Source organism: Muntiacus reevesi, chromosome 7, assembly GCF_963930625.1.
Source record: "Muntiacus reevesi chromosome 7, mMunRee1.1, whole genome shotgun sequence".
In the NCBI taxonomy this organism is placed as follows: Eukaryota; Metazoa; Chordata; class Mammalia; order Artiodactyla; family Cervidae; genus Muntiacus; species Muntiacus reevesi.
The window spans coordinates 77,000,322-77,012,821 of NC_089255.1; the positions used below are offsets into that span (position 1 = coordinate 77,000,322).

A 12,500-nucleotide genomic window follows, 5' to 3' on the forward strand; every position below is an offset into this window, starting at 1 on the left:
GCTTAGCCCTTTCATAGAAGCTGAAGCTTTACTTGTTTTCTGGTTATTTATTAGCATCAGAGTCTGAAAGCTCTCTTGCCACAAGATTGGACTCGTTACAGTGTGGCGTTTTCATAATCTTTTAATGTATTTCTAGATGTTAGACCCTTTGTTCATTACTTTTATTAGATCAAATTCTGGTGACCTGGGCATCAAGGCCTGGACCTGTCCGTGGCTGTGGACTGAGAGTTATTCTCTCTCTTCTCCTCTGCCCAGTGCTGTCTTGGGAGATAGAGTGGGCAGGGAGGCCTGCAGACCCCTTTCTTATCTGAACTATTAATCTCAGGCCGATGACTCTAGTTCACTCTCTGAAAAAAGGGGATTAAAAAGTTTGCCTCTCACCTGCCCGCACAGAAAGCTAAATGAGGGCACGTGCCATATTCATAGGTCCTTAATAATATCCAACTTACAGATGTTGAGCTATTGTCTTGTTGATCATTAATGTCTCTTCTGCTGACCAAACAGGGCCAGATATCCCATTCCAACTTATTCTACTCCTGGTTGACCACACAATCCCTCTTTGTTGCCTCCCAAGAGTCAAATAAAAAGAGCCTCTTTATCAAAGGCTGGACTTTTAGGCCTGACAATTTCCCACTCTGATTTCTCCGGCACTGGCCCACTCTTTCTTCTCTCCATCGTTTTCCAGTACTCAGTGGGCTGGACTATCATGAAGGTCCCCACAAAGATAATTCTTTCATACTTCAGTGTAGGGTGGATCAGGTTAGGCACATACAGACTAGTCACATACAGAGGCCCCATAAGGCAGGATTTATTCTGGTCCAGGAGCGGGAGGCATGAGTGGGGTGTGGGTGTAGCCTAGATTAGCCTTGTCCGAGTGTAGCCGAAGAAAGGTGTGCCCACTGAAGGCAGACGGTCCACACTGGACACAGAGCCTGGTGGAGGGTCAGGCTCAGTTGGTCAGTGGACTCCAGCTCACCGGTTCCCTGACCCTGGGGGCTGATGGTTCTTCTGACCAGCTCATCCTACGCCTACCTGCTTTGTTGTTTAGTCTCTCGGTCATGTCCAACTCTTTGCAACCCCATAGACTGTAGCCCACCAGGCTCCTCTGTCCATGGGATTTTTCAGGCAAGAATACTGAAGTGGGTTGCCATTTCCTTCTCCAAAGGATCTTCTCAACCCAGAAATCAAACCTATATCTCCTGCCTTGGATTCTTTACCACTGAGCCAATTGGGAAGTCCTACCTGCCTATCTCTAGGTATTTCCTTTCATAAGCTACCTTTTTGCTACTTACTGGAAAGGAGTTATATTTTCGGGATTTTCTTCCCCAGGACCTTCTGCCTTCTGACAAAAGTGATCCACCCAATTCATTCCCACCTGTCTGCCATATCAGTTCTTCTTGTCTTTAAATGGTTCATGTTTTTATATCTCCTCTCTAGCTTATGAGAGAAGTCCTACTCTCTATGAAGGCCGGGGCTATTAGGTTATTTATAAATCTGTACTCTGAAACTTCTTCCTTAGAGAGCTTCATTGTTCCCTTGAATTGAGCTTAGCTGTTCAACTTGAGTACACATAAGGGTTGAATAGGATGTATTTAGAGAAGTTGGGTGATGCAAGAGAAACTTAGAACCCAAGGGCAAACTTATGAAACTGTTTATTTTGCCTGGGGAGGGGAGCACTAAAAATGAGACTCCAGGTGTACATGACATGATTTGAGAAGTCATTTCCTTTCATGTATACCTGAAACATCCTATAACCAGCTGACATTGCAAGGAAGCCTTGGGAGAAATTGATCTCTCCTTATTTAACACTGAATGGAGCTTAGTTAGTAGTTACCTTTTACATTATATAGGGCTGCCTATTTCTCCCAGTAAGTAGATCATCTTCTCTGGCCTGAAGAGTAGACTTTAAGCTGAATTTCATTTCCTCCTGGCTTCAGATGTAAAGATGTAATCACAACCATAAAAAAAAACCCAACCTAAAAACAAAATTTCTCCTTAGTTCAAGAATCTCACTCTAGCCTTTGGATTTGAAATTGATGGTAGTAGCAGGAAGAGGGAATGTTAGATGTTTTCAACAAGTCATATTTTTAGAGAAATGGCAAAAATAGCATGTACTTTCATTTAAATTTTTATTGCTTTTTTAACATATCACCAGCCAATATTTGTTCTTTGTCATCAGTGTACTATATGTTGTACAAAAGGGAATCAGGCATAGGTTTTCTATCTAAACAAGCCAGGTATAAAGTCAGCAAAAGATAACTAAAGACAATGATGGGAGTTAACGTTTAAGCATTTCCCGGTGGCCAGTCAATATCCTCAGGACTTTACATGCGTTATTCAGTTTAATCTTCAGAATTCTGTGAATTAGGGATTATACCAAGAGAAGTTGTGACACTTGCCCATCATCACACAGTAAGTGGTGGAATCCAGGATCTGGACTCAGATCTGTCTGACTCCAAATCCTCAACCTCATCATGTACACAACACTCTTGCAAATTCAATACCAAGTGTGAGAAGGCTTCATCTTTTTAGTGGAGCAAGCAGCAGGAAAGCCCCTCTGAAGTGTCAGTATCAGAACTCATTTTCTGAAAGTAGATAGTGTTAAGACTCTGTTCATAACATGTAATAGTATCTGATAAGTTATTTTAGGAGTGTTGTTTTCATGACTCCAGATTGCCTCAGAGGACATCTATAGGCTTCCGCCCAAGTCATGATTATTTGTAATTGATGCTGTTTGGAAAGGTTTCCATTCTATCATTTTGCTGATCACAGGCTTAGCAAATCACAGCAATTCAGTACGAACACCCTCCTGAGCTTGGTTGCTGTATATCCCTTCAGCAGTTTGGCTTTCAGACTCATAGTAAAAAGGGAGTGGATTATTATCAAAACCATGGAAGCGCTTGTTCTTTTGCCATTGGAGAGTGAAAATGTTTTCTTCTCTGTCTACTCTTTCATTGGAAGTGGCAGTGGGGGTGGGTATCTTTGGAGGCACATCTGTAGTTTGCTTTTAGGTTTGGCAAGGTATCATTTTTATTAGCTATGTATAATAACATCATCTCAGTGCACGTTTCCATTGTGGGACCAGGGAAATAATGCAATTGAGAATAAGTGGTCTGAATACCTTAGTAAATGTTTTACTTTTAACTTACTTAGTTTCTCAAGAAGACACACCAAGTCTTCATCTCTTTATTTTCCCCTGGGTACATAGTAACATGCTCTGCATGGTCAGTATTCAGTAACTTTTTTCTTGTTACTGTATCACTAGTGTTTTAGTCATTTTCACCAAGCCATCTTTTAGAAGAATTCCCTAAAAAATAGAGCTTACATATTTAGTTCTCTCGAAGCTTCACTTTTTTAAAAAGACTATGACAGGCAGATACATTGTTTTCTTCATTAGTAGACAAATTATGTAGTACTCTCAGAACAATATCAGTTTGTTACTGGCCTTGCTTTAAATAATTACTATCTTTTTCTTACTGAGATTTTTACATAATTCTTTGCAACTAAAGAAAGCTTAGGAAGGACTAAGATTGGCAGAAATGATCAGGTGCTGATCTTGATGTAAAAAATTGTGATTTCATGTTGTTATTAGATCTAATATCTGAAGCATGTGGCATATGCTTTATTAATAATTTATTAATCTATATAACACCCTTCTGAAGGAAATAGTAGCAACAATAATGGCTTACATTTACTGGATATTTATCATGTGCCAGACACTGTATTTAACAACTTGCATTGGTTATTGATTATCTCATTCAATTCTCATAACAATTCTATAAGTGTTATTTTACCTATGAATAGATGAAGTTTGAGGATTTAAGTAACTTTCCCAAGGTTCACAGTGTCAGAATTTGAACCCAGTTCTATTGAACTCCAAAGCTCATACCCTATAAAATAAAGAGGAAAATGAGCATAATTTCTTACTCTTGCTCCTAAATATGAATATTGTTTCATAAGAGAGCAGGCTATTATTTGACCATTTCCAGGTATTTTCATTGAAAGACTTATCATATGTGATTCTTACCCATCCAGATGAAAATGAGCAACACAAAAGAAGAGGAGGGAAAAGATTAGCAAGCACTCAGTGGAATTCTGCAATATCTGGCAGATACACTATTACGTATTATAATTATTATGTTTTATACATATTATGGCAGATACAATATCTGGCAGGTATCTGCAGATCATCACTGCAGAGAACCTGGGCACTCACACGAGCCTTGTTGACACACAAGGACCTTGGGCAGGCTGTCTTTGCTAATAGAGTACTTCATTTCTTTACCCGACCCTGCCATCCTGCTGCCCTCTCCGCCCCCAATTAAGCTGCCATTGGCACAGGATTTATAACGTGTCGTTGGTCCATTCAAGAGACAGCAACAGAGGTGCAGCTGAAAAGCTGGACAATTAAGAATGGAGACAGTTTCCATTTCTACTCCAATCAGGATGGCAACAAAACCATAGCTGACCCTTGGGACAGACCAAGACAGTCTGGCCAGATGCATATTCTAGGCACCAAATGCCTGGTTTTTCAGAAGTTACATTTCCTCTGAGGGAACAAAATGGCTCACCAATGTGCCCGTGATGGGAACACCCAAATCTGAGGAACTGATCGTGGCATTAGTCGTGCTGCAGTTTTCCAAGAAAGAATCTGTGTTTTGTTCTTTAGCTTTATAAACAATAGGGTAAATTTTATAAGTGAGGATTTTTAAGGAAAAGAATAATTTCTTGATAGAATCACATATTAAAACACTGTGTGGAAATAAACCATGTGAATTAAGTAATTTTAGAGATCTTTCTGGGAATTTTAGATGTTATGAACTTTATTTTGTATAGGTCGGGTTCTATTCACTTGCGTTTTAAGTATGTAATGAGACTTCGAAATTCTTTTATTAAAATTCAACTTGTTTAAAAGAAGAAGAGTGGTAGTCCTTTAGAGATGAGTTTTATTCCAATTTCACAAATTTGGAAAGAAAATTCTGATTTTCGTGTTAACAAGGGAAGAAGCCCCAGGCGTTCAGAGGTTAAATCATTGCTTCTCTTCAGCACTGTGATATTGTATGTTGCGGATATAATCTTAAAAATGATAAAATGTGTCCATGTGCATTTTCATTCTCTAGTTGGCCTTGTGTTAATATTATTCAGCTGATATGACAATACCTCTCTGTCCCAATTTGCTCAGCATTTAGAAAGAATTGATAAATGGTTTAAGCTGAAAAAAAGTCAGTCTGTTTTCTGGGTTTTCTGTGATTTGAATGACCTGGAGACTTTGCCAGATATTCTGGCCTCAAGATAAAATTGATGAAAGTCAGAGCTGGGGTTTTCCTACCTGTGTACTTAGCCGTCTTCCCCTAAACCACAGTCTGCCTTTTGATAGCTCTAATAATTTATTTGGTCTTCTCTCTTCTCCCTTCCCTCCACCTTCTCCTTGTCTGTTCACAGGTTATCTTGACGAATCAGATTACAACCCATCTGAGCGGAGCCCTAGCTTCTCAGGCAGACCTGGTGTCTCCAGCTGATGATTTGTCCCTGTCTGAAGGTAAGGGATCTGTCCTAGAGGGGCTGAAACTTGACGCTGACATATAGCCCCGCCACCACCTCTCTGCCTCCTGTTGAGAACTGAGACACACGGCTAATGGGTGCTGGCCAGTAAACCAAGCTGGAGCCTGGCAATAGAGTCTTGGCCACCTTTCCTGACATCTGTTTCCTTGTATTTGTAGAATCTCTTATTCTGTCTCTAGCTTGTTCTGTCTCTACAAGTGAACTTCCTTTTTCACTTGAGTGAAGCATCTTCACAGGCATCTTCACCACTGCCTAAGGCCTGTCGCTCCTCTGTAGTTTCTTTTGGGTCCTTAGTACAAGAGCTGGTAAACTGCTAAATGACTGTTTTTGAGACTGATGCTCCAATGTTGGCTTTACAGCAATTTAGCCTGTTTTTAAACTGGGTACTTTGGGGCTATCTAAATGTATACACTAGTATCATGTACTAGAGATGTGGCATTCCCAAACAGCTTTACAGAAAGATTAAGAAAAACTCTCCATGTAGGTAAATCTGCAAATTTTCTCCACCCTCCCATGCTAGCAAAGGTCAGACTGGCTCTGGTTTACGTAGCTAGGGGAATTACACCACTGAGCCAGTGGGTGGTTTCTAGTTTTATTGAAAGTTCTTACTTGACATTTCTGAGTTCTGCTAGTTGCAGTCTGATTTCTTTTAGGGTAGAAGGCTGTGGGCCTGGGTGGATGAACATAGCTGTTCCAGGCCCCTCTGCACTTTCCATTTTCTGAGAATTATTCATGATGGAATATATGGGACCTCTAGGGCTCCTAACTGCCCAGGTGGTTTTCCATGGATTGGCCTTGGTTTATGGTTCCCCAAATGGCAAGGACTACATCCCTGCTTCTTAGTGGTGTTTTTCAGGATGAAAATGAATTACTTCTAAAAAGCATAAAATGTTCTGTGTACCCTATTTCCACACTTGGTGATGCCTTTTATTCTCCCATCACCTGGGCTAAAGAGCTGAATCACCTATCATCCTTCCCTCCATATATTCCTTTCATCATCAAGTCTACTTGATTCTTCTTTCCAAACATATCTGTCCCCTCTTATGAGTTATATTGTGAGCAATACACTGACTTACTAAAAACTCACAATTGGATTATTTGAATAAATTCCATAATGGCCTTCCCAATTCCAGCCACTACCACATACACCCACTTCTCCATTTCTGGCTTCCTTTTATTGTATCACTCTCCTACTCATGAATCTTGAAATTATTTTAACCCATTTCCTGAGAATGGGCAAAAATCAACAAGTTGATTTTAAAATATTCAGGAATTTGTGGCTTGTTAGCTTGCAATCAACCAGGGTGGAAGTATTTACACCATGGAAATCAGCACATACTGAAAATCAGGTTTTTTTCTTTCCTTTCATGTGGATCAGTTTCCCAAAAAAAATATCCTTGGTTAAGTTGATGCTTCTTAATTCTTGGTGGTCTGTCCTTTCCTTCCTATTCAGCCTCCGGAAGGCTCCTCCAGCGAGTGTGGGCCCTTCTGCCTGCGCTCCCGACCCCTGCCTCTATGCTCTGCACAGACAGCATCCCCCTTTTCACCTCTACATCTTCTTTTCCTCCCAAATCCTCCCACTCCTTCGAGGTTTAAATAAAGACCACCTCTTCCACAAAACCTCCTTTCCTGTTCCAGGCTGCCTTGGTCTCACTCTGTCTTCCTCCTCTGTGGTCCTTCTACCTGGTCAGCAAGAGAGATTTTTAAAAGATCTTTAAAAATAATTTAACTTTTCATGGTTTCCCTACCGAATTGGCAGATATTTTAAGGACACAGGCTTTCTTGGATTCTTTTTTTATCCATGCTGTGGATAAAAATCTTTGCTGAGTGACCAACAAGGTTTTAGCCACAGTGTGTGTGTGTGTGTGTGTGTGTGTGTGTGTGTGTGTGTGTGCACGCGTGTGTGTGTGTGCTCAGTCGTGTCCAACTCTTTGTGAACCCATGGACTGAGGCCCACTAGGCCCCTCTGTCCATGGAATTTTCCAGGCAAGAATACCAGAGTGGGTTGCCATTTCCTTCTCTGCGGAATCTTTCCGACCCAGGGATTGAACCCGTGTCTCTTGTGTCTCCTGCATTGGCAGGTGTTTTCTTTACCATTGTACGACCTGGGAAAACCATCTAGGCACAGAGTAGGCAGTAAATAAATGCTGAACCAATACCATAGTAAATGCTTTGTAACAATGGTTAACCTTGGGAATCACCTATGAATGTGATTAAAAATTGTTGTTATACAGACCACCAGCCCAGGTGGGATGCATGAGACAAGTGCTCGGGCCTGGTGCACTGGGAAGACCCAGAGGGATGGGATGGGGAGGGAGGTGGGAGGGGGGATCAGGATGGGGAATACATGTAAATCCATGGCTGATTCATGTAAATGTATGACAAAACCCACTGAAATGTTGTGAGGTAATTAGCCTCCAATAAGGAAAAAAAAAATTGTTGTTATTATAATTACACACAGACACACATTTATTCAGTTCCTAGGAGGAGAATATCGTGTTTCCTCATTTGAAAACCTGTAAGCAAGAGTACTTCTTTTTGTCCTGGCTTCCTGGTTTATCTTAAGCAAAGAGGAGGAGCAAAACAGATACAAAGGAAATTGGTTTGGGGCTCCAGTGTCACCGCTTTAAGTAAATGGTAAAGTCATGTTCAAGGCAAAGGGGCAGTTACCAGCTCTTTCTTAGGCAACTTTTTCTTAATGTGAAACCCAAGGGAGAATGGAAGCAACTGATGTTTTTGGTCTTTTCCTGGCATCACGAAGCAGATAAAGAGTCTATGGAATTTTTTTTTTTCTGAAGTTCTTTACCAGTGAATGAAAAAGATAATAAATTTCTTAGAATATTTATACCTATTCAACTATATCACAGTGGTTACTAATGTTGCTGTGATTAAAATGTATAAATCGCTTTGTTGGTGTTGTAAGCATTCATTTGTATCGGCTTTGCCCTTGTGCTATTAGCTCCATGAGCTTGAGCAGCTCTTTTAATCACTTTGGGCCTCAGTTTTTTTTTCTGTTCAATGACAGATTGGATGAATATGAGATGGCTGAAGTCTTTTCTAGTTTTAACATTATTAGATTGCGATGTGGGTCTGAAGGTCAGGAGCTTTCACTCGTTGATGGGGTTTTAAAATTCTGATTTACAGGGTGGGAAGAGTGACCTTGTCGTCCTAGATTAAGCATAATGGGGCGGATCTTTGGAAATCTCGGCATTGATACATCGGCATACTCTAACAGCCTCCTGCCCTCCCGTCCTGCTGTAACTTTCTCTGTAAACATTTCTGGGTTTGTCTGTCCCTTGCTCTCACTGCCTCTCTACCATGCAAACGTGTACAGAAGAAGTGTGCAAGCTGGTGAGAGTGAGGAACACGCTGTAATGGGCTGAGTCCAGGGTTTACCCTGTCCTGTAATGGATTTCAGCTGCGGAGCAGAGGGTACAGCTTCAAACAGCACTCCCTTGAAAACAGTTGTAGGGTGAGAACAAGCAGCCGAGAGCAGCCAGTGAGAAAATGATCCGAGTTGACCCAAGAGAAGTACCCAGCAGGGGCTGATGTGCGGAGATGAAGTCCCTTCTGCTCTGACGCAGAGCCGGGAGTTTGAGTGACCTGGCCCAACTGAGAGATCTCTTCCACACCAGCGGATCCTGTACTATTAATATCTGCCAGCTGCAGGCCCAGAGCTTCCCCCTGCTGAGATCAAAAGAGCTCCTATCTTAGCTGGAACAAGGTCGTCTGCACAGGGCTGTAAAAGGGAGCCCTGGCTGGCTGCAGGGACCTCGATGGGGGAGGAGAAGGCAGGAGATGGGAGGTGTTCTCTCACGCTCCTTTCATCTCGGCTGACCAGCTGTTGCCCTCCCAGTGTTTGTGAAGTTGAGAGTTCTTTGTTTTTGTGTTGCTGGGTTTTTTTTTTTTTCTCCTTATTAAATTTATGCTTGGATTATGTAGACCCACGTTCACTGCTAGGGTCCATGGTCTGATTCCCTTCGAGGACTCATTCCCCAGGTAAATTATCCAGCTCCCAGGCAGGGGGAGCCAACGAAGGGAGAAGTGACCCCCAGAGAACTCTCCCGACATTGCTTCTGCTCATAAGCTGTGTGCACTGAGAAGGCATTAGAGGGCAAAGTGAACTTTCCCTATTTAGTTAAAATAACTCCTCACGTGTATACATGTGCTTGTCAGTTTTCAGCCTGCCTTTCACAGATGTTCTTTCCTTCAAGTGGGTAAATGGACTGGTCAACGCTTATGCAACCTGACCAAAGTTATATTGTGAACCCAAGGGCAGAAATCAGGATTTTTGACTTTATGATCTACATTGTTCTTGACCAGGCACTGTGAGTCAAAGTATTTTCTTCTTCGGTATTTTTTTCTGCTGATGGAAACTCAAGCGTGTAGGTTATTACGAAGTTTAGTGTCTGGTTACTCACTAGGTTATTGTGACTGTTCTGTGGCCAAGGATATATTTCTTAGATGCCCTTAATGTTTCTTCCTGGAGGTCGTTGAAGGTGCTAAGGATGATGGGATTTCAGTCACAGAGAACATCCCTTTTGCCTCTAGTGATCACTGAAGAAAGGCTCTATCAGTCCAGCTGGCCTAAGATACCATCCATGTCCTATTCTGAAATTACCTGGAATTTGAGCAGAAGGGCTTCCTGAGTCCCTGTCTATCCAGGCAGAGTCAGTAGGTGAGATTGATGTGTGGTGACTGTGGACCCTGTGTAAGACTGAAACTCTCTTCAACTTAGATCATTGACTTTCCTTCCTTTGATAATGTTTTGGGATAGCATTCACTCTAGTGTGGAGACATGTCCATTTCAGGAACCTAGGGTGGCATGTTAATATCCTCTTATCTGTAGCAATAGTTTTGGTAGATAATAGCCTTAAAAACTAAAAATTTAAAGTATCTGGCTGGGTCAAGGAAAGAACATAAGAGAAAAAATATTATTTACTAGGACTAAGAATGATTTCTAGTTTTAGTATTGGAAGCCTTCCTATTCCAATTGAATTGATGGCTGATTTCATGTGCAAGAGAAAGTATTTTGGGATTCATATTCCCTAACAAACCATCCTGCAAAAAGCTGGAGTCCATTTGATAGATTATATGCAAGTGTGTGTCTTGTGTCTCTTTTAAAATAAATTCAACACGCGAGAACAGCTCAGAGTGGTTGGGACAAATCAGGGACTCATGGTTGTGAAAGAGGCAGACTTCAAAGCATGGTATGAATTCTCAAGTTTTATTTCCACTCTTGCTTTCCAGCTGGATCTGCTCTGGATTTACTGCAGGATGTTTGAAAATGTGGCTCCCTGCTAATCTCAGACAGTTGCTATGATCAATGGTTTCTTTCATTTCCGATAAAAAACACTGGTGTTTCTGCTTAAATTGTGTGTACTTTCAGCTTTATTATTATAGTAGTAATTTATTGTCCAGCATTACCCAAATTTGTAATCCATTAACCACAAACTTTGGGGTGGATTGGTCAAGTTAGCAGGACTCTGTCCACACTTTGGCTCCAAGGCTCTGCACAGTCCAACCCCAAACTCATTGTTCATTTAGATAGGACCCTGGGCAAAATGAGTGTGGGTTGAAGCAGCTTTAAAAATCCACCTCTCAGGGTCATGGTGCAGGTTGGTTATAATTAGCACTTTGAAAATATGAAGTGTCACCATGTGACTGCAAGGTTAATATTAACAAGGATGATCAACATGTGAACATTAGCATTTCCATAGTATTTTAAAATGTCTTAATGTGATGAATCATTTGATCTGTCCCAAGCAAGTGAAGCATGAAGGCGAGAAGGGTGTTGCCCAAAGGCACCACAGCAAGTGAGAGGTGATAGTGCCGGAACCAAAGTCAGAGCTCCTCTCCTGAGATCCTAGGTTTGCACACTTATGCCTCTTAGGAGAGAGTTTGGGGCAAAAATGTATGTGTCCTGGTGACCTTTTAATTTTTTATTCCAAAGCCACAGACGTGGATCAACACACACAACTTCACATGCTTTTGGTTACAAGGGGACACACATCTACCTGTGCCATGCTTCCCCTAGTAGTCAAACATCCAGGGTCCTTAGCTGGGTATATACCACTTCTAGCAATGATTCAGGTGCTATGAAAGGTCTAATTTATAGAGAAAACTTAGAAGGTTGAAACACAGCCCAAACCCTGTAGTATTTAACTAAAAGGAAACCTAAATGTTATGTGAGGTGGGGGCTGCCAGAGTTGAGAGGGGACTGGGCAGAGCCTACAAACATCTGAAAAGCTGTCGGTCTCACAAGGGAGAGGAACTTGTCGAGGATTTTCAGCAGCGAGGCCGGGGTCAATACAACCATAGCCGAGGGATCAAATGGAGAAAGGAACAGTGAAGTCAACCCCCAGGAAGCACTTCTTGATCAGGAGCTCTGTTTCGCTAGAAAGTTTGCCAGAGAGACGTGTTTGAGGCAGGAGGTATGTTAAGATCAAGTGAGGTGAGAGCTGAAAGTTTCCTTAGGAAAGAAGCCTTTGAGGTGGTTCATGGGAGAGCACTGTTAAATGTTGTGAAAGTCTTTTCCCCTCACCCTCAGACCTCTTCACTATTTAGGATTTACGGGCTCATTTCCCAGAGCTACACATGTTCCTTCAGTGTCATGAAGGCAGAAGGGACGAGAACACCAAAGCCAGTTTTGCCAATTGCTTCAACTACAGAGATAGAGGAGCCAAAGACGCAGAGAATGGGATGTCAAGAGGAGGTGTGATCCCGGAGGGCTACAGATTAGAAGAATTCTCTGAGAAGAGATCCTCGTTTACCATCACTGAAAAAGAGTTCTATACCAAAGACGAAATGTGTCTAGGTCAGCAATCTTAAGAAAAGTATGGTTGGTCTCTAGGAGTGATGCCGGGGGGATAACTTAGTTTGTGTTGTTACGTGGCATGAAAAACATTTAGAATGCATTGGTGGTGTTTATGGCATTT

At 41.8% G+C, this 12,500-nt stretch overlaps 1 protein-coding gene across 1 annotated transcript in view; it reads left to right on the plus strand.

Moving 5' to 3' along the window:
• The window catches only part of RAD51B (RAD51 paralog B), a 607,108-nt gene that overhangs the window by 433,929 nt on the left and 160,679 nt on the right, over positions 1 to 12,500 (plus strand). The window contains exon 8 of the mRNA XM_065940439.1: positions 5,443 to 5,539. Coding sequence (XP_065796511.1) covers positions 5,443 to 5,539 — 97 coding nt within the window. The remainder of the gene's footprint in view (positions 1 to 5,442; positions 5,540 to 12,500) is intronic.